Consider the following 22,571-nt stretch of genomic DNA (forward strand, 5'->3'; position numbering starts at 1 on the left):
TAGAAGCTTAGAGGGTGGTGTAAGTGTGTGACAATGGTGCATAGAAGAATAATTGGAGGTATAAGGAGAGAAGCATAATCAATGAACATATCACTAGTCTTACCAAGGCTTACTATGAACACGATGCAATAAGTAATCGGTGTCATACCAAGGCAATGTATGAAAGGGGGGCTTGTACAGCCAATGCTAATGCGATGCAAGTAATGTCAATGCTCATATCCAAACCATAAGTCAAGTACATGTTCAATCATAAGGAAATCACCGGGGTCCATTACACTGCTGAATGACTGCCGCTCTACAGACCCCGCACAGTCAAACGAGCGTAAGAGACCTCACTACCCGCCTGTGGACAACCAATCACCAACAAGGCCTGAAAGTAGGAGGTAGAGGACCCATTTACGAGCTGGTCAGACTCAACCTAGCAATGCCTCCTTACACCAGGCAGGTAAGGCTACACCCCTATCCAACCGACTACACGACAGTGGGAGTCGCGGCCTAACGGTATAAGGCCCTCGTGTGCTCATGTATTCCACCCGATCACGGCGTTGGAGAAGATCCTTGGTACCATGAAAGTTTTAGAAATTTCACCCATGGGCATCCTATGCACCCAGTATGCTCAACTAATATTTTCGGTGTCCACACATACAGCCATCTACGAATACTCCTGTGGAGGCAAGGCCCTGATGAAGTAAGGGCAGATATCCACAAGCTATACAATGCAAAAATGCATGAATCACATAATCACCCATGCATCAATTCCAAGCATCCATCTCTCGAGGAGATAGCAACATGTCCTACACAATGACACAGCCATGGCCAATCATACCTCAACCAAGCATGCATATGATGCGTATGAGAGTGGGTCATGAAGATGAATAGGGGTGCTAATGAGGTGAAGATGAACTCTCTACCTAACCATGAAGGGTCTAGGTACTTAACCAATTCCTCATAAGGAATACAACCTCTAGTGGGGGCCCATACACATGGGGTAGCCCACGAGACTAAGGAGAACAATGGTATGGCCTAAATAGATGAAACGGGCCTAACAAGGGTCTATGGTGGACCTTTAACCACCCATTGAAGCCCGTGGGCCTACCTTAGGGCCACCAATGTGGACATCCAACCACAATTGGTCCCCAAGAGGTAGCTTATCTCTAATTGATCATGGATCAAGGCCCAAGGCCCACGCAACATCAGAAATAAGAAACGGGCAGCCATAATCATACCACAAACACTCATGTTGGGCTTCAAAAAGGTGGCCCAAAGCCTATCCAAAACATGGGTCCAAGGGAAACACACATAGCCCAACAATTAGATACCACTATGGGCCCATAGGGGAAAGGTTAGGGCCCAATATAAAGGCCACTAATCCCGTATATTGTGGTGGCCTAGTGGGCAACCCATTGCTCAAACCATATGGGCAAATGTCATGCTCTTAGTCAAGTAAGTTAGGCCTACAAACCGGCCCAAGTATTAAAATTGATTTGGTGGGCAACCAAGGGCCCATATACTTGTGTAATCCGGCCCACTAACCCAACACAATATTATGGTAAAAATGGCCTAAGAGTTCAATGGGCCTATCTGGAAAGTTCCAGCCTAATTAGGCCTAAAGAGTTCAACAACCAGCTACATTCATAGACCCGATTGAATTCAACTGTGGTGGGCCTCAAAAGTGCATTTATCAAGCCTAACATTTAAGGAACCAAAGGTATAAATTATTCTCTCTAAGATCTTCACAATGTGGTGGGCCCCACTCTTCAAAATTTCAGCCCAAAGGCCAATCATAATTATAACAAGTTGCTGGATTTTATTTTAAACCCAACAGGTTTATGGGCTTATTGGAGTCCAGTAATTGTTTCATTTGATTAGGACATCAGCCCAAGTGGTCCAGCTATCAAGTCAGAGGGCCCCACCACATAGGTTTATATCATACTACAAAAGGGAGTAGGTCGGCCACACTGCTAGACCAAAGTCCAGCAGGTAGCCCACATGGGGCGTCCCATATGGGCCTGGGTATTTGGCCCAAACTGACCCAAATTTGCAGGCCACACCACAGTCAGTTCGATTGTCCATTGGGCCTAAAATTTTGCAGAGAGATACATCTATAGGTGGGTCACATCCCCAAAAAATTTCAAAATTTTTGAACACTTAAAAATATTTTAATTTATTTAAATGAAACAGACTGTCCAGAAAATCGGACTGATCTGGACACCATATTGTAATGGGCTGGTCCAGCCACCACCATGGTATGTACAGGTGTCCATTGGCCCCAAAATTTTATAGGTGGGTCCTACCATGAGTGAACCACCTCTCTGTAAAATTTTATGATTTTTGAATACTCATAAATATTTTAATTAAATTAGGAATTTCAGTTTGTCCAGGAAGAGATGTTGCTGTCTATGCATTGTTTACCCAATAAGATGGGCCCAACCTTCATCCAAGAGGGGGAAAATGGAGGTTTAGTATTTTTTTCATAAAATAAAGTAAGGTGGGGTCCATAAAAGTGGCCCATCCCTAAGAGTAACCAAGCTGAAGTGTATGTTTTCCCTCCATACATGTGGGCTGGATAGCCGAACAAAGTGGACCGCCCACTCCTATGGGCCTCCTTTTTGGGTACCATTTCATGGGCCATCTGAGGTATGAACCATCATACCTCACGGTGGGGTCCACACCTTCTCATTACACCCCATAATTATAAAGAAAATAATGGCAATCATGATCCAAAAGTCCATGCCAAAGATTGAACATGACAGTCATGCAACAGTCCAAGTTTTTGGACAGCAATACATGGTTGGACACATCAGCTTATATCTCAATAATCTCAGCCATAAAAAGGGTGTGTGGCCTTTCTCAGTGGACCCCACATAAGTCCAGATCACATACTAAGGCTAGGACACTTGCATGCATTGATTAAGGTGTCCAATGATCACGGAGTTAAGTGGTAAGAGCATCCCACCTTGCTGGATTTTTATTTTTATTTATTTTGGGACATCCAAGGCCCACTATAAATGGGCCACACACACATTATCATCCATACATCAGAGAAAAGAGAAGAAAGAAAGAGAGTAATCCGGCCATGGGGGTAGGGCCCCGCCACTAGTGGGCCCTCCCAAGAGTAAATCATACCCATATAACTACATTGATTGTATATGCAACATAAAATCACTACATGCATGATCTATAATTGTTATGGATGGTTGGGATGCCATCCCAACATGATCCTTAGGGTCTAGATGACCTTAAGATGGAGTGGATCATTAAATACATCATGATGGGGTCCATGGAGAATGGCCCCATCATGGATCATGACATGCATGTAGGATGGGCCAAAGGGCCACATCCATGGGATCAAATGGGATCCCCAACATGGATTGGTGGGTCCCATATGATCCGTCTAGAAAGAAAAATAAGATCAAATGATAGAAAAGAAGATCAGCAATTATAATCACCCACCTTAATGGATCCCACTCCAAAGTTACATCAATCTTCTCTTTATGCTCCAAGAGACATGTTTCAATGGGTGAGATGGATTATTGAAGGTTAAATGGGAGGGGATTTGAGGGAGAAGGGGCTGGAGAAGAGGGAAAATGGCGCTGAATTTTTTTCTAAGAGAGAAAGAAAGAGAGAAGAGAATAGAGAGAAATGAGAGGGAGAGTATGGAAATTGCTAGAAAAGAGAGAGGGGAAAAGTAATCATCACTCTCTCTCCTAGATAAGAGAAAAATCATCATAGCCTATGGTTATATAAATTATGTTGCTAGGCTAGAGTAGGGATGGGTAGTGTGTGGGTGGTGGGTGGTGTAGGATTTCGGGGTTTAGGTAGTGTATGGGTAGTGTGTGTTGGAATTTGCACAAAAGAGGGTGGCCACCTTAAAAAATGTGCCCTCCACACTAGGTGGGCCACATGATCATGCTCAAAGGCTACAAATGAGATGCACATAACTTATGATCCACACATCGGATGGACACACAAGACGCATCGTTGGAACCATAGCGACGTTGCGATCACAATGACATAGGTTTCAACTCAATCCGAGTCGGGTCTTCACGACTGGGCTCACGGATGACTGCAAACACTATCCAAGGATTACAGGTCACCGGGATTCGACCGGTAGGATCGCGGGATCAAGATGGACGGAATGCATACTCACACACACATATGCACACCTGCAAACTCTGGTCGGGTCTCATAGAAAATAACCCAAATCTTGCATAAAGGCGAGTGTCGAGGTAAGCACGGGCCAGGCTAAGGGCCCTTTATTTTTTTTTTGGCTTGTAAATACCTTAGATGGCCCGGCCCGCATTAGAGCCCTATTGAAAGGTGGAGATGGTATAATAATGTATTTTATTTCCATGATATTAGATGAGTTATAAGATAATCCTTCTAGAACGGTTTTCATGTATGCCACGTGTGTAGTAGATGAGTAACCACAATTTAGTAAATTAAGACCAATGCACTGTGGATTTGACACACATATATGAAAACATCTAAACATCAACTTCCACCATGGCTTCAATCATCATGAACCATAACTTTAAGCTCCATCTTTAATCGTCTTCATTATAACTATTTGTTGGGGGACTAGGGAAGCAAACGCTGAATTTAAATCAAACACATGAAAGGTAAATGTAACAAAGAATGCACACCATTTTTATGTGGAAAACATTTGAGAGAAAAAACAATGGCACTAAGCAACAACAAATTTACTATAAAAACGATTTATAAGAGATTGATGAACTTACAGACTTGAAAACCCTCATTATCTCTCTTGCAAACCATATAATCGACTTAGGCCTTCTCCTTCTATCCTAATTTCGCAATTACACCCATATATATAGTGTTAAACCGGAATAGGAAACTAATCACACAATTGCACAAAATTGTGCACATCATCGATTTATGCATCGATTGATTGGCACCGATCGAGCACCGAACATGGTTAAATGTGTCAAGAGAGTTAACTGATAAATTCATAGTTTCCTTGATTAATTGACCTAACTTGTCGATTGATCAAACTTGACCAAAACCGTCTAGAGACCAATCCGTCTAATCCAGGGTTCATTCGATTGAGAGCCCATGTTTATAACAGATTGATGACATCCAGACAATAATCTCCACCATTGCTTCAATCATCATGAACCACTGCTCCAAACTTCATCTCTAATCATGTTTATTATAATTAATTGTTGGAGGACCATAGAAGCAAATACCAAATTCGAATCAAACACATGAAAGATGAATACAACAAAATATGCGTAGGAACATATAGTTTTTACATGGAAAACTCTCGTAAGAAAAAGCCACAATACAAAGTGACAACAAATCCACTGTAGAAATGAATTATAAGAGCTTGATAAATTAACAAATGCAAAAATCCTCATTTTCTCCCTTGTAAACCCCTGAAATAGGACATCTCTACACAACAAATTGGCAAAATCCAAGGCATTCTACTCAACAAATATCATAGATGGGCCTCTTCTTGGGCTTGTGTGGGGGCCAATAGAAAATTTATAAAAATTTACAGCATGGGCTGACCTTTTATTAACTGTCTTCAAACTAGGCTCATACCTGACCCCACGGGTCTATTTTACAAGCCTTAAGTGTGACCCATATTGTCACGCCCCAAAATTCGGGTACAAAGTGTGTACCCTCAGACCCGAGTTTCAGTTCGTAATTCGTATACAAAGTGTACTAATTTAATTCCTTAATCGGTTTAATCAGAGATGATAATTATATTCAATATAAGGTCCACCATAATCTCAATCACACATACATAAAACTTAGCACCAATCAACTAAACATATATAAATCTTAACGACCCTTAAAATAAAATGAACCTTAAAATCATTCACTTATTATACCATTATACTATAATGATATTTATTCCATTCTAATATTATTTCAAAGAAATAAATCTAAATAATTACTTAAAGTTTCAAAATAAATACTAGTATGCATTATCAAACTATGCTAACAAAATAAAACATATAATAAAAAATTATCTAACGCCGCCACTTCATCTTCAGATAAGTATGCCCATATTTCAGGTGGGTTATGTTCAGGTACAGTAGATCCTTCCGGTTCTTGTGTCACATCATTTGCTAATAGCTCCTCTGTACGATTTTTCCATCATTAAAAATGTAAGCTGGCCAGACTTAGTAATATAACCTAGCATGGTTTATAATCATAACAATTAAAATAATACATAAATACATGTACAATGATATGAATGTAAAATGATGTATGAATGCATCAGATGGGATGATCGTCCATCTGCTTGGGTTGGAGGTCGTCAACCTGCATCCACCCGTTGGGTAGGCTTCCACCTTTCGGTAGGCTTGGGCATAGCCCGCATCTGGTAACGCTCTACCAGGATTGACATTTCTTCCAGGGAAGGCTCCTAGGATCGACCATGCATTATGTAATGCAATAAATAAGGGATGATATATAAATGCATATTTTTCATATTTGGCATAGTTGTCTCGATTAAAATATTCACATATAAATTTATCGTACAATTATCATATCAAAATATTCAAACCAGTAAATCAATCAAACAATCACAATAATTTATTTTAATTTTAATGAATTATGAGACAAGTTGGGTTACTCACCTGAGTTTGGTAGTATTTACTCTGCAATGTAATTAGGTTGATTTGAATTTCGGGGTCCTATCAATTATATCAACGATATTATTATTCATTTATTTGTATTACATGGTGGGGTCCACCTTTGATTAACATTTTAAGTGGCCAAATCTAAAATAATCAAATAATTAAAATTTATATGTTTATATAAATTTAATTATCAAGATTTAGATTTTCTTTTTAAGATCCTGAAATTAAATGTCAAATAATTAATCGGGGTGGCCCACCGGATGATTGGATCATCCAGATTCTTGAGGTATTATCATGTTTTACCTTTACACATTAGATGAATGGTGTAGATCTAACCACACATACACCGATGGCTCATCTCGACCTTCTACGCCAAGTGATACCAACACTTGCGGAAAAATCTAAGATTCATTTATTAAATACTTTTAGATTTGACTAATGTGGCCTATCTGATTGTTAGATTGATCTAAAAATTATGGCCCTTGTATATTTTAGCCTTAAGGATCATATGATCCGTACAAATCTATCTTAGCACAATCAGATTCCATCCATTTAATTTATTCCTAAAATATTACTAATTAGACCGAAATCATAAAAACATCACTTTAATAAAATTGACTCTACACACCCATACAATGATGGTGTGGATGATCCACACCATCCATTGTATAGATCAAGAAGAAATTAACAACATAATAAAAAGTTAAAAAGATCTAACGATTAGAACTTACCTGATCGAGCCTTCTTAGAATTTCCTCTTCCTTTTACTTTAATATTTCTATCTTCTTTTTTTTAAATGCAGAAACCTTCCGTATCCCTTTTTAAAGAAAATTCTCGATAGGATGAGCACATCATCCCTTATCCTGAATTTAAATTTTTTTATAATATTTAATAAAAAATTTATTATTACTACTTCAAGAATCGATCCCTAGACCTTTCTCTTAATTAAGAATTTTGCTACCAACTCAACTATTGACTTGTTTTTATTTTTTATTTAAAAATAAAATCTTTAAATATTTAATTTAGTTTTTTAATAATGTACCAAAATTTAGGGTTGTTACATTCTACCCCCTTTAAAATAAAATCTCGTCCTCGAGATTTAGAAACTAACATTTCAATTTTTTTTTTTTGCTTTTAATGGCATTGGTCACATTTATATTATGGATAGTTTTATACACTATATTGGTCTTTTAGTTTTTGTAATAGTGAATTTATAAATATGTAAAATTTTGTCAAAAACTATGGTTTATAAAAGATTCAAAAATTCAGACAGTGAGTATTGTATAGAAATAAACATTTTTTTTCCAGTTAAAAATAAAATTTGGTTTTAAAAAAAATTTTAAAATTTTATTTTCTTAATTATTTTCTTTTGAACTCGATTTATTAATTTACGATGTAGCCTTTGAATCACCTTAATTGGACTCGTACTTAATTAGTTACGAGTTTCTCAAATCAGGTGATTTTCATTATTTAACAAAATATAAGGAGCAAATTTTTTTCTTTTAAATATTATGGGGTCTTAGGTTAGGTTTCTAAGTTTCAGATACCACAACAATCAATGATCTTATGTATTGCATCACTCAAAATAACCAACGGAATATTTTAAATTTGGACTCACAGACACAATGTTATTTACAGAATTTTAACATTGGAATCAAAAATCAAAATGACTTGAAATTTGAAAAATATGTCATTAACTATATGATAAAAAAAAGAAAAAAAAATTCAAATTAAAATTAATACTTTTACTAGGGTTTTTATCGCTGCTAAGGGTGAAAAATCTTGCTGTTCAACAGTCGTTTTTATCATTTACAGCCTAGTGCTTAAATGTTTATAATTTCTTTACAATTTGAATCATCATAAAATTTTATGGAGTTGTCTAGGGGTATGTATATGATTCAAAAAAATATTTAGGAATTTTTTTGAATGATAATTTTATCTGGTTTGATAAGGGATACTAAACTAGTCCATATTTTCACTCTATAATGTTGAAATTTGTTAGAAAATTAGAATTTTTTTTTTATACCTTGAAATTTGAGGAGGACATTGTCTTATACCTGAAAAAAGGTTCTAGTGAGTTTGATATTTAAAATTTTTTTTAAGTATTTTTTTCACCCAATATGGACTTATGATCCTATAAGAAGGAATTTTTAAATTTTAGTAGAGATTATGATTTTTTTTTAATACTTAATATATTTTTTCTTTAAATAAAGTACTTCAAATAAAAATATTTATTTAACTAAAGGTAATTATCAAAATGAAAAATTCTATTAATTTAAATTTATAGAAAGTCAGTATGCGCAGATTGATTTTCGGTTTGATGACCGTTGTTTCTATCACATTTTATTATACTTTAAAATTTCAGATTATGTTAAATTTTTTTTGTAGAGATCTTACCATAAGTTTTCTATGTCTCTATAAAATCTTAGTTAAAAATTTCAACTATAAATTTTTTTAAAATTCCTGCAGTCAGTCCTGTCTATAATTTGATGATTTATGATCAACCTTTATTAACGCACCGGATCAGTATAGTGAGTATGAGATTAAAATTTTATTATTATTTTTATCTTAATTTAGACTTGTCTATCTTCGATCAGGCTTTCAAATTGCCTCAATCGAAGTAGTACTTTTAAAGTTATGAATTTTACAAGTTAGGTAATTCTTGTTGCCCATTGCTATCCAGTAGAATTTTGTGAATTAAAATATCTTTAAAATTCATTTTCGTTATATTAATCCATCTTAGTTTAAATTATATTCAAATAAGAGTGTAAGGAATTTAAATTTTTATTTCTACATTCCACAAAAATTAATAGGAACTGAGATTTGGGTCTCTAAGTTCATCAATCCATACATCAATCAAGAGAGATATCCTAATGAAATGTTTCTAATTTCAAGGGTTTACAATTTATGAAATTTAGTTGAGTACATAACCTACAGGTAACTCTAAGTTTTAGAAAAGACCTCGCTCTGATACCATTCTGTCACGCCCTAAAATTCGGGTACAGAGTTTGCACCTTCAGACCCGAGTTTCAGTTCGTAACTCGTATACAAAGTGTACTAATTTAATTCCTTAATCGGTTTAATCAGAGATAATAATTATATTCAATATAAGGTCCACCATAATCTCAATCACACATACATAATACTTAGCACCAATCAACTAAACATATATAAATCTTGACGACCCTTAAAATAAAATGAACTTTAAAATTATTCACTTATTATACCATTATACTATAATGATATTTATTCTGTGCTAACATTATTTCAAAGAAATAAATCTAAATAATTGCTTAAAGTTTCAAAATAAATACTAGTATGCATTATTAAACTATGCTAACAAAATAAAACATATAATCAAAAATTATCTAATGCTGCTACTTCATCTTCAGATAAGTATGCCCATGTTTCAGGTGGGTCGTATTTAGGTACAGTAGATCCTTCCGGTTCTTGCGTCACATCATCTGCTAATAGCTCCTCTGTACGGCTTTTTCATCAATAAAAATGTAAGCTGGCCAGGCTTAGTGATATAACCCAGCATGGTTTATAATCATAGCAATTAAAATAATATATAAATACATGTACAATGATATGAATGTAAAATGATGTATGAATGCATCAGATGGGATGATCGTCCTTCTGCTTAGGTTGGAGGTCGTCAACCCGCATCCACCCATTGGGTAGGCTTCCACCTTTTGGTAGGCTTGGGCATAGCCCGCATTTGGTAACGCTCTACCAAGATCGACATTTCTTCCATGGAGGGCCCCTAGGATCGACTATGCATTATGCAATGCAATGAATGAGGGATGATATGTAAATGCATATTTTTCATATTTGGCATAGTTGTCTCGATTAAAATATTCACATATAAATTTATTATACAATTATCATATCAAAATATTCAAACCAGTAAATCAATCAAACAATCACAATGATTTATTTTAATTTTAATGAATTATAAGACAAGTTGGGTTACTCACCTGAGTTTGGTAGTATTGACTCTGCAATGTAATTAGGTTGATTTGAATTCCGGGGTCCTATCAATTATATCAACGATATTATTATTCATTTATTTGTATTACACGATGGGGTCCACCTTTGATTAACATTCTAAGTGGCCAAATCTAAAATAATCAAATAATTAAAATTTATATGTTTATGTAAATTTAATTATCAAGATTTAGATTTTCTTTTTAAGATCCTAAAATTGAATGTCAAATAATTAATTGGGGTGGCCCACCGGATGATTGGATCATCCAGATTCTTGAGGTATTATCATGTTTTGCCTCTACATATTAAATGGATGGTGTGGATCTAACCACACATATACCGATGACCTATCTCGACCTTCTACGCCAAGTAATACCAACACTTACGCAAAAATCTAAGATTCCTTTATTAAACACTTTTAGATCTAAGTACAGATCTATCTTAGCACAATCAGATTCTATCCATTTAATTTATTCCTAAAATATTACTAATTAGATCGAAATCATAAAAACATCACGTTATTAAAATTGACTCTACACACCTATACAATGATGGTGTGGATGATTCACGCCATCCATTGTATAGATCAAGAAGAAATTAACAACATAATAAAAAGTTAAAAAGATCTAACGATTAGAACTTACCTGATTGAGCCTTCTTATAATTTTCTCTTCCTTTTACTTTAGGGCTTTCTATCTCCTTTTTTTTTTTTAATGCAGAAACCTTCCGTATCCCTTTTTAAAGAAAATTCTCATAAGATAGGATGAGCACATCATCCCTTATCCTGAATTTGATTTTTTTTTATGATATTTAATAAAAAATTTATTATTACTACTTTAAGAATCGATCCTTAAACCTCTCTCCCAATTAGGAATTTCGCTACCAACTCAACTATTGACTTATTTTTATTTTTTATTTAAAAATAAAATCTTTAAATATTTAATTTAGTTTTTTTAATAATGTACCAAAATTTAAGGTTGTTACACATATGAGACAGCTGGAACATAGAACTCTGTGGGTGAGCTCAGCCTGTATGTTGTTAAACCCAATGGCCCGGGTCACTCTGACCTGGCTAAATACACATTATGTCTTGGGATGTTAGCTCAGGCAATGGGAGGGTCAGACCACGCCTTTTGCTTGAAGGTTAGGACTGATTCAACCTTAGGTCCTTTACTTGTAGGATGGTGCTGAGCAAGCGGACCCAAAACCTAGGTGGGTCTAGATATAGGTACACCAGTACTGGATTGGATCAGAAACCGGTGTCAACCTTAAGAACATGCAGTGCAAGCAAGGAGGTTTTTTTTTTCAAGATACACGCATGTACAAGCCCTGTAATACCATTCACTTTCCTCATACAAGACATCGTGCCAACTATGCTTATTCAACACAGCAAAATGAAAATAATGCATGTATCTCTAGTGAACCAGGACCATCCAACTGGTGGTGGGACCTTCCGCAAATCCGAATTATAAATAAATAAATAAATAAAAAGAAAGAAAGAAAGAAGAAGCATTCTAATTGAATAATCCTAGCATCTAATTGATAAAATTTCCCCCATTGAATTTTGTCATCCAACCTGTTGATAAGGTGACACTGACTTGGATGAAAGGAAAACACAAATCCAGCTTGATCTAAAGCTTTTGTAGCCTATAAGAAGTTTTTAATGGTATGCATTCAATTAATACTAATTTTTCATGGTGTGGTTTGCCTGGGATTTTGATTGGCTTTATTTTTGGGCCTATGCCCTAAAATGAGCTAGCAAAACTGATGGACAATGTGGATATACAATAAATGCATCAAGGTGGGCCCCACGATCATAACCTCACCACAGTTGGTGTTTTTCTGGCCTCATATTTTCTCAAAATATTTTTAATGTAATGGGTTTGAGTTAATGTTATCCCACTTCAAATGATTATAATTTCTAAGATCATTTTCCTCGTTTGAGAATCTCCTCCTTTCTTTCACTTCATTCCGAAGAGTAAATAGGACCAATTCAGTCACATTTTCATGTTCCAATTGAACACTTTTCATTTTTGATAACATCAATCTCTTTAAGGTCTTTCATGTCAAAATGAGAAAATAAAAATATTTTAATTTTCTTAATAACTTTAAAACTTGTATTAAAGATTAGAAAATCATCTACATACAAGTAGATTAAGACTTCAAAATATTTAGACACTTTAGAATAAATGCATCTTTTACTTTTATTGAACTTAAATCCATTAAACATGATAACTTGGTCAAACTTATCATGTCATTGTTTGAAAACTTGTTTAAATCCATACAAGGATCTTAACAACCAATAAATTTTATATTCTGGACCTGATTTCATGAACTCTTTATGTTGGATTATATATATTTCTTTCTCTAATTTACCATTTAGAAAATAGATTTAATATTCATTGGTGAATTAAAAATTATACATACAAGCAATGACAATAAAAATATGAATTAATGCAATTTTTACAAGGGAAGATAAGTTTCGAAGTAATTGACACTTTCTATTTTGCTTGAAATCCTTAGCTACTTAGCCTTATTTTTCTCAATCGAATCATTTAGACATATGCTTCTTCTTGAATATTCATTTACAACCTAAAGGTTTTGCCGCAGGTAGTAACTCACATTTACTACATGCTTGTAAGTATGAAAGGTCAGTAAGAGATCAAGGGCCAATGATTCGGTGGACCCAAAATTGCAATATGATTGATTTATTGAGAGATTTCTTAAAGGGGATTCATGTGGACTTGTTATGCCTGAAGTTGTATCCAAGCCTATGGCTTTGACGTCAAGGATCATTACCATCTTAACAAATACTGCGGAAATGATAGCAAAACCTATGAAACCATTACTTTTAGATCGAAGGTGATGTTATAATGAAATATTTCTTTAGAGACTATATCTAAAAGCTTCCCTTCTCATTTACTAAGGGCCTGTTTGGATACCACCAAATAAGTTACTTTTTCTATTTGTATAGTAATAGATAAGTAACTTATTTCAAATAAGTAAGTTTGGCTTATGATTAGTTATAAGTAACTTTTTTATTCTAAGTTACTTAACTAGTACTTAAGCTATTTTTTTTGTTAGCTTTTTTACTTTTCATAAGTTGTTAAAGAGAGAATTAAGATAGACTAAAGAGAGAAGAAGCTGATAAGTATATTATTTACCAAACATACTTATCTACTTAATAAGTAGAAACTAAGATGAGCTACTTGAGACATAAATAACTTATATACGTTCGCCCCCTTAAGGATTCACTATCATTCCCTCATCAATTTAAGGGCTTTGAATGAAGGACGGTATAACAAAAGTAAGGTGGAACTTGGATTTTCAATCTTATTAGATTTCAGTGGCTCATTATTTCAACTAGAAGTAAATGACCAAAGTGAAGAAAGCCCACAATGTGGGGGTACCCTCATTTTGCTGGCACCATGCCCTCGAACCGGAGAAAATGTCCGAAGACCCTCTATTTCCTTTTCATAGAGAAGGGGAGAAGAAAGGAACAGAAGAATTAAGGGCCTATTTGTTAACGCTGAATTTGTGCACTTAATGTGGAATTGGGAAAATGTTCCGTGTTTAGTGGTGTTTGTTAATGCGTCGTTATCGCGGAAGAAGGAAAGCACTAAGTAGTTTTTCACTGAATTTTTTTTCGTGATAGGAATCTGTCTTAATTGTGAATGCGGAATGCGCTCAGTGGATTTTTCATTAAACAAAAATTTTTGCATCCAAAATTACCCCTTTTCAAGTTGCTATGACAATTTCTTCCAAAATCAACTTTTAACTGTGAAACTTCTTTATGCCCCATCATGATGTATGTGTTTCATCCATTCCATTCATCCATTTTAAAAGATCATTTTAGGGATTGATACCAAAAATGCGATGAATATAAATCTCGGGTGGGCCATACCACGGGCAAACAATAGTGATTGGATATCCACCACTAAAATTCTCATAAGGCCCAATGTACTGTTTATTTGACATCCAATCTGTTGATTATGTCATATAGGCCTAGATGAATGGAAAAAACAAAGATTAGCTTGATCCAAAACTTTTATGGCACCAAAAAGTTTTTAATGGTTGAAGATTCATTCAACACTGTTTTCCTGTAATGTGGTCCACTTGAGATTGGGATATACCTCATTTTTGGTCTCATAACATAAAATGATCTAGAAACATAGATGGATGGCATGGATGAAACACATACATCATGGTGGGGCCTATATAGCACCGACCATTAGCCATTGGCTGGTGGCAATGGAGTAGCCCATCTATTTCAGCGGATCCAGATTGGATATTGATAGGTTGAAAGTTACGTCACCAAGTTATGTGGGCCCCATCATGATGTATTTTTTGTATCCACGCTATCCATCCATTTGGAAATATAATTTTAGGTAAAGATCCAAAGAGTGAGTCAAATCTAAAGCGCCAGTGGACCTCACCAGAGAAAACAGTGAGGAGAGTGACGCCCATTATTAAAAACTTAAATAGGCTACAAAAGTTTTTGATCAAGCTCATATTTATTTTTTCCCTTCTTTCATGTCTGTGTTAACTTGTGAACAGGTTGGATTTCAAATAAAAATCACGGTGAGCCTTAAGAAGGTTTCAACGGTAGGCATTAATCTCGTTGTTGTTTTTTGTGGTGGGGGTCAACTACATATTTGGATCTGCCTCATTCTTTAACTCATGCTCTAAAATTAAATCTCCAAATAGATGGACAGTGTAGATAAAGCACATACATCATAGTGGGCCTATGGAACTTGATGACGTCACTTCGGTAGCTAATCTCACTATTCAACCTGTCAGTAGTTAATCCACGTCCAAAGTAGGATGCGGATCGGTTGGAGTACCTCACACTGGCTATATAGTTGTTGTATTGACGTCAGCAAGTTTTGTGGGTCCCATCATGAGGTATGTATTATATCCGAACCATCCATCCATTTAGCGAGCTCTTATTAAAGCTTGAGATGATATATAAGCGGCAAAAAGCAGCAGGGGATTGAACGTCTACCATTGAAACCCTTTTTAGGGTCACGGAAGTTTTGGATCAATATGATTTTTTTTTCCTCTTCATACAGTTATTTGTGACCTTATGAACATATTGGATGGAAAATTAACTTAAATAGGCTACAAAAGTTTTGGATCAATATGTTTTCACTTCATCCAATTGGGAATGACCTTATAAACGGTTTGGATAACATATAAATATAAAGTGGGCCTTATTTGAAGGTTTTGTTGCTACTGCTGTTCAATCCTATATAACACATAGTGACAATCTCCCCGCTAAGAGGAATTGGGGGCCTTATGATGATATTTTAGTTTTTTATTAAGTATTTTAGTTTATTTGAATTAAATATAATGATTTTATTTTCATTTAACAAAAATTAATTTTTTTATAATGTAAAATATTTCCAAACGAGAGATAGGGGCAAATGTGTCAAATTAACATATTTCAGACATTTAAGATGTTTGTTAACAAACATTTTGTTTCATATTTAGTACTTAATTTTTAAACTTCAGTCATAATTATCAAATAAGTTTTTTTTACTTCAGATTTCAGATTCAGGCTTCAGATTACAGATTCGGTCTTTAGACTTCAGATTTAATAAACGGGGCCTAAGTTTAAAAGCCCTTGCTTGGGAAAATCCTTGTAGGGAAGGAATGACCTAGGTTGATTTGTACGGTTCCCAAGAGAGCACCAAAATTAAAAGACAATGCATTCCTTTCTCTAAAAAGTTCAATAGAGCATTCAACTGCACCCACCGATACCACTCCCATGAGTGGTGGGTGTTAAGGTCAAAGGGTAGTGCTGCAACACAAACATATTTTAGGAGAGTGGTTGGGTGTTTTTTAATCTTAGAAAAGAGCAATGTTTGGCATTAAAAAGATTCAACTGATGCAGAAGGAAAGAAGCTCCACTGCATTCTTTTAAAAGTCTGATTTAAGGGAGAATGTTAGAAAGTCATAGTAAAGTAGGATTTTAGATCTCTGCTCTATGTTTTTTTTTTTTTTTTGGGGTTTTGAATGAAGAGCATTGGGTATGTAGCTGTAAAATTTCTTTTGTTTTTGTTTCTGTTTTTTTAATTCTCTTTTGATGGAAATGCATAGAGAAGAATGTGTTCCGAACTATTTTGTAGTTTCAGCACTAACTTCACATTAATTTTCTTTCCTATTTCTTGTAATTTAATGACAATTTCGGGCAGTGGAACTGTGCACACTTGTGTCTACGTTTGGGTCATCTTGAAATCGCAATTGGAATGAATTCACTGGCAAGAAAAACACTCCTAAAACAGATAATTTCCCCATATGAACCTGAAGATGAGGCTAGATTTGTTATGTAAGCCAGTTTGGCAGAAACACATATAGCCTAGTAGAAGACAACAGAAAGCAGAACCTTTTCAATACAGAGATAACAGTCCCTAAATACTAGAGTAAAAACATGAACAATCATCGGATAATAATAAGATTATACTCCATCACTCAGCTATTTTGCAACCTTCCATCCACCCAAAAAGCCAAACAAAGAGTGGGAAAAGATCCATATCACTTCAGTTACTAAATCATCATGGTAGATTTATACCATTAATCTAATGGGCCCCACAGCAGCAGATAAGGCAAACAAAAACAGATCCTTTGGAAAAGATAAAGAGGACCCAGTGGAATATCATCTAAGTTCTCAAGCACCCAATCTCCTCCATGTGGCACGCGTGGGTGATCCAGACCGTCGATTGATTGGGCCTTACCCATTGGGCGACTCTCCAGAATTGCAAATGGGTGGCAGCCCAAAATTCCAATCAACCATTGGTAATTGCAAATGTGTTAAATCAAAACATCCAATGGATTGTTAGAATCATCTGATCACTATTGTTTTCCGCAAATGAGCTAACTAAGGCGAGGCGCAAGGGATGAACGGTCTGGATCTCAGACACGTATGCCATGTGTACCTAGATTAAGTGCTTGATGATCTATTCTTTGTGCTTTTTCCCCAACTCCTCTGCTTCCATCTCCTTCCCCATCTCTTCCTTGTCTTCAACCTCTTTCTCCATCCCTTCCATTTCCTTCTTACATTCCTCTGCATTCAACCTCCTCTTCATCTCCTCGAGCACATTCCTCATCCCCACATCAGCATCATCATTGCAGCTCATGAAAATCTCTGCCACGTCCGCCGGTGTCATCTTCGCCGCCACAAGCACCTCCTCAATCTCTCCGAAAAGCTTGTGATCGTCAGTGTCCAGGTAATTCCTTGCCAGTGTCTTGAATGCGTCGAATTCGCAGTAACTGAGATGGATGTGCTTATCCATGCGGCCTGCTCGCAGCAGCGCCTGGTCCAGCTTCTCCTTATGATTTGTGGTGAAGATAATCAGCCGCTCCCCACCACAAGACGACCACAGCCCATCGACGAAATTCAACACCCCTGAAAGACTCACCATGCTAAACTTCACACCCCCATCATTCCTCTCCTTCTCTCCCATCTTCTCCTCCGTCTCCATCATGAAATCCCCGCACTCTCTTTCCTTCTTCACAAACTGCTTATTCCTGTCTGAAAGATCCAGTGTACAATCCACATCCTCCACAACAATCACCGACTTGCTCGACGTCCCGATCAGCAGCTTCCTCAGCTCTGAATTGCTCATGACTGCCGTCAGCTCCAGATCATAGATATCAAACTCTAGAAAATTTGCTATCGCAGCGATCAAGCTAGTCTTCCCAGTCCCAGGTGGGCCATACAAAAGATACCCTCTCTTCCAAGCTCTCCCCACTCTGCTATAATACTTCTGCCTATTCACAAAATTCAGCAAATCCGATTTGATCTCCTCTTTCAGCACTGGATCAATCGCCACCGTGTCAAACGTAGATGGGTGTGAGAAAGGTACCGACGACCAAAACCGTCCATGGTCGTCAACTGATCTGTTAGTATAGAGCTTCAGCTCTCTGTTCTTGAATTTGATATTTGCAGCTTCTTCCATTACATGAGGAAGATAAACTGAATGCACCTGTAAAAGAAAATAATCATGTATTAATTTAATATATGGCATAGAAAAATATATGAAATACATAATTATTTTCAATTACCTGTGACTTATACTTCTTATGGAAGGATAATTGGAAGAATCGCCTTTCTTGAGAACCAGAGCCGAAGATTGAGTAAGTGTGGGGATTTTTCTGAATGCGATGCAGTGACCAACTCACTGGTATGCCGTTGAAGGTGTCATCGATCTTCTGGGTAGAGTCCATCGTAAACACAAGTTTCTTGGAGTTTTTGGGTTTTGAGAGTTTGAGTATTTTGGCGGAGGAGAAGCATTTAGAGCTCAAGTAGGATTGTACAGATTCGAAGATCTCGTTGTTGTAAGAGGAATCGAATTCCTCAATGAGGATGGAAACGTTGGACTGGAAAGCGGCGAATAGGCGGAGGAAGAATTGTTTGAGAGGTTCGTAGATTTCAGGGGGGAGGAAGTCATGGATAGCGGTGCGGAGGAACATGAAGGTAGCCAGGATCGAGCCGATGGATTTCCAGTCAAGGAATTCCATGTTTTGGGGAGTTGGAGAGAGTGGAGAGGGTAGAGAGAGAGAGAGAGGATTGGAGAGTTTTTTTTTCATAGATGGAGAGGAGAAGGTCAATAGAGGAAGGGAAATGGATTACCAATGCCCCGGGCACAGGAATATCTCCCTGTTGTGAAGCTGTGTGCGGCCACAGAGATGTACGTTACAAATCCACTCCGTCCATCCGTTTTTTAAGATCACGATAGGACAAAAATATTAATATCAGGAATCCCAAAACTCAGGTGGGCCACACCAAACGAGACAGTGAGAATAGAAATTTACACCGTTGAAACTTCTTGCACCTGACCATGATACAAAACTTCGGTGTTTGGAAGCGGATTGGCTGCTGTACCACACACCACGTGCGAAGACGAGGGAAGCGGCTTCGCAGTGAAGTTCATGCGCTGAAAAACTAGGTGGGCCCACGTGATGTTTGTGATAAATCTATCTCGTCCATCTGTTTTAATGGTTGAAACCTCCCTATATCAACAGTCATGTTTACATGCCATACGTACCACTCATAACATCCTGTTTCGACAGTGTGCCCCTATGGTTTCGCAGGAAATCCGCGTCCCAAAACGAGCGCTTACGCTCCTCGAGTTTGTACGAACGGTTGAAAAGATATCAAAGTTATATGGCCCCACAACGGTGTATTTAGAGGATGAACCCAAAAATGAATCATATCCAAAGCTTAAGTGGACCAACACCACACATAGCAGTGAGACAGTGATTCTCACCGTTGAAAGAATAGCAGGGCCTATAGAAACGTTTATTTCCCATCCAATCCGTTCATAAGGTCACAAATAACTGGATGAATAGGAAAAATAAATATCATATTGATCCAAAACTTTTGTGGCTCTAAAAGGATTTCAATGGTATACGTTCAATCCCCTACTTCTTTTTGCTGTGTGGTCCATTTTAATCTTTAATCTTTCTTATTTTTATGCTAAAGACTTAAAACGAGTTCACCAAATGAATGGACAGCTTGGATATAACACATACCTCATGATGGTAGCACAACAGCCATATCGGTGGTGAGTGGTGCACTAGCCAACAAAGTTTCCAATGTTGTGTAGGGGTGCACACGGTTCGGTTTGGTCCGGTTTTGGGGTGAAACCGGAACCGAATCGTTCCTAACGATTCTAGGAAATTCGGAACCGGAACCGGACCGTTGGCACCCTAAAACTGAACCGGAACCGAACCATTAAAAACGGTTCGGTTCCGGATCGGTTCTACGGTTCTGGGCTTTTTATAATCCAGCCCAATTGCAAGCCCATGTCCATCCCTGTTGTGGTCCATTTGATGAATGGTTTAAATATTGTATAAGGTGTGCAAAAATATATTTACGAAAATAATTGTTCTAGAGAAAATAATTATAAGGTGTGCAAAAATACATCGGTTCGGTTCCTTGGTTCGGTTCCACGGTTCGGTTCTACGGATCGGATCCACGGTTTGGTTCTACGGATCGGTTCACGGTTCGGTTCGGTTCTACATACCCCCAAACCGAGAACCGAACCGATGTTACCGGTTCTTTAATTTTTGGAACCGGAACTGGAACCGGTGCACTCTAGAACCGGACCAAACCGGACCGTTTGGTCGGCTCCCGTCCGGTTCCATGGTTCTACCGGTTAAATGTGCACCCCTAATGCTGTGCGTTCAATCCTTCTAGTCCGGCACTTTCGTGGTCTTGAAACTCTGGTAGACGGAGTGGATTTGTCACGGTGATTATGTCCCTCCAACAATCCTCTTACAGAGTACGGATCATCTGTCTTGAGATCTATAGCTCTAAGTGGTGGACTGAGTGAAAGATATACACTGAGTTCTTGGTATGGATTCCCTGGTGGGTGAATTAACAATGAGTGTACTGAAATTTCAGTGCTGTCTGCTTTTCATATGACCTATTCACGGGATCACATGTAGATAAAGTTAAAATACAAATATCACTTTAATCAGAGCCTTCTGTAAAAAGCTTTCAACCGTAGCATAAATTTCCACTGTGTCTTCAATGGTGTGGTTCACTTATGCTTTGGATTTGCATTTATAGTTTTTGCATTCTCATCCTTATAATGATCTAAAAAAAATGAATGGACACTGTGAATATAAGAAATACTTCATCATAGCGCCCACTTAAATTTCACACTTACGTGCAGCCCTTACCTAGGGGTCCACCTTAACCTGTGTATTCTTTATCTACATCGTTCATTCATTTTTTTTTTAAAGATTATTTTACATCATGATATCAAAAATTAAGAAGATTCCATTATCAGGTGTACCATACTTACAGAAATCAGTAGTGATTGAACACTACCATTAAAAACTTCTTAGGGCTTACCTTATTAATGTTTCGGTAGTTTTTATTTTTCCATCAAATCTGTTGACGTTCCTGTAAGCCTGGATGAATGTAAATAACAAATACCGGCTTGATACAAAGCATTTGTGGCCAACTAATGGTCAATCACCACTTCTTCCCATGTTATAAGTCCACCCGATAATTGGATCTGCTTCATTTTTTGAATAATGCCCTAGAATTATGTGAAAAGACAGATGGATGTAGTGGATACAGAATACAAACGTCAAGGTGGGTACCACGGTAAGGGCCGCACCGTCTTTGGTGAGTCCGGGTCGGATGTAATCTGCTCCACTCGTGCACCACATACCCGGTGAGAGAAGAAAACCGGAGTGTTGACATGTGAAACTTTCGTGGGCTCATCATGATGTATATATCAGATCCACCCCGTCCATACATTTTTCCATGCCATTTAGGGAATGATACAAAACACGAGGCAGATCTGTTGTGGTCACCAAGGGTGTCTTCCACATGTGAAGGAGGTGCACAATAGTTCAATGAGGTGAAGTGCATAGTAACATTTATTTAGGCAGAATTTTTTTTAAATGATATTAGCCGTCATATTTACTTGAGGTACATGCCAACCTGGACTACCTGCCCTTACTCCGGTGGTAAACTCTCAGGAGTTTCAACACCTGGCGAGGGTTCGAGTAGTGGTGAAATCCCACTGCGGCGTGAGTGTGTGGCGGTGTGTGTGCGTGTGTAAATAAATAAATAAATAAAATGCCAACCTGGACTACCTGAGAGATCCATGAAGTGAGACCCACCCGATGAATGCCACGTGTGAAGGTCCATTGTAAAAGAAAAGTGCATCCTAGACATGTGTAGTGTCCCGTAAAAATTTGTACTCGGCTTTGAACCCGTGCAAGGGAATGTGCAAAACCTATTAACTGCACTGATTAGTTTAAGATTAATCAAATTGGGGTGATTAGGACTGGATTCTTGTTTCCACTAACCGCGAGTAGCTCATGCCATGAGCTTAGTGGGACCAAATTCAAAGTGACCTACGCGAGAAACCTCGTAATTTAATTTAATCCCGAAATGCCTAGATTCACCAAATTGACTCTAGACTACTTGTTGGT

At 37.1% G+C, this 22,571-nt stretch overlaps 1 protein-coding gene across 1 annotated transcript; it reads right to left on the reverse strand.

Annotated features, from left to right (window-relative positions):
• Window positions 1-17,123: 17,123 nt before the first annotated feature.
• LOC131256690 (AAA-ATPase At3g50940-like) lies at window positions 17,124-19,209 on the reverse strand. Its single transcript, XM_058257675.1, has 2 exons — window positions 18,675-19,209; window positions 17,124-18,595 (listed from the first exon to the last, which is right to left on the reverse strand). The coding sequence occupies exons 1-2, from the start codon at window positions 19,197-19,199 to the stop codon at window positions 17,567-17,569; spliced, it is 1,554 nt and encodes a 517-aa protein (XP_058113658.1). The 5' UTR covers window positions 19,200-19,209; the 3' UTR covers window positions 17,124-17,566.
• Window positions 19,210-22,571: the final 3,362 nt, after the last annotated feature.

This window comes from Magnolia sinica, chromosome 9 (genome assembly GCF_029962835.1).
Source record: "Magnolia sinica isolate HGM2019 chromosome 9, MsV1, whole genome shotgun sequence".
Taxonomy (NCBI): domain Eukaryota; kingdom Viridiplantae; phylum Streptophyta; class Magnoliopsida; order Magnoliales; family Magnoliaceae; genus Magnolia; species Magnolia sinica.

What these genes read in the sequence shown, in the direction of transcription:
- LOC131256690 (XM_058257675.1), bottom strand. Translation starts at nt 19,199, where the DNA reads ATGAAAAAAAAACTCTCCAATCCTCTCTCTCTCTCTCTACCCTCTCCA. An exon ending in ATAAGAAGTATAAGTCACAG is followed by an intron (nt 18,596 to 18,674) that starts GTAATTGAAAAT and finishes TTTCTTTTACAG; the next exon opens with GTGCATTCAGTTTATCTTCC.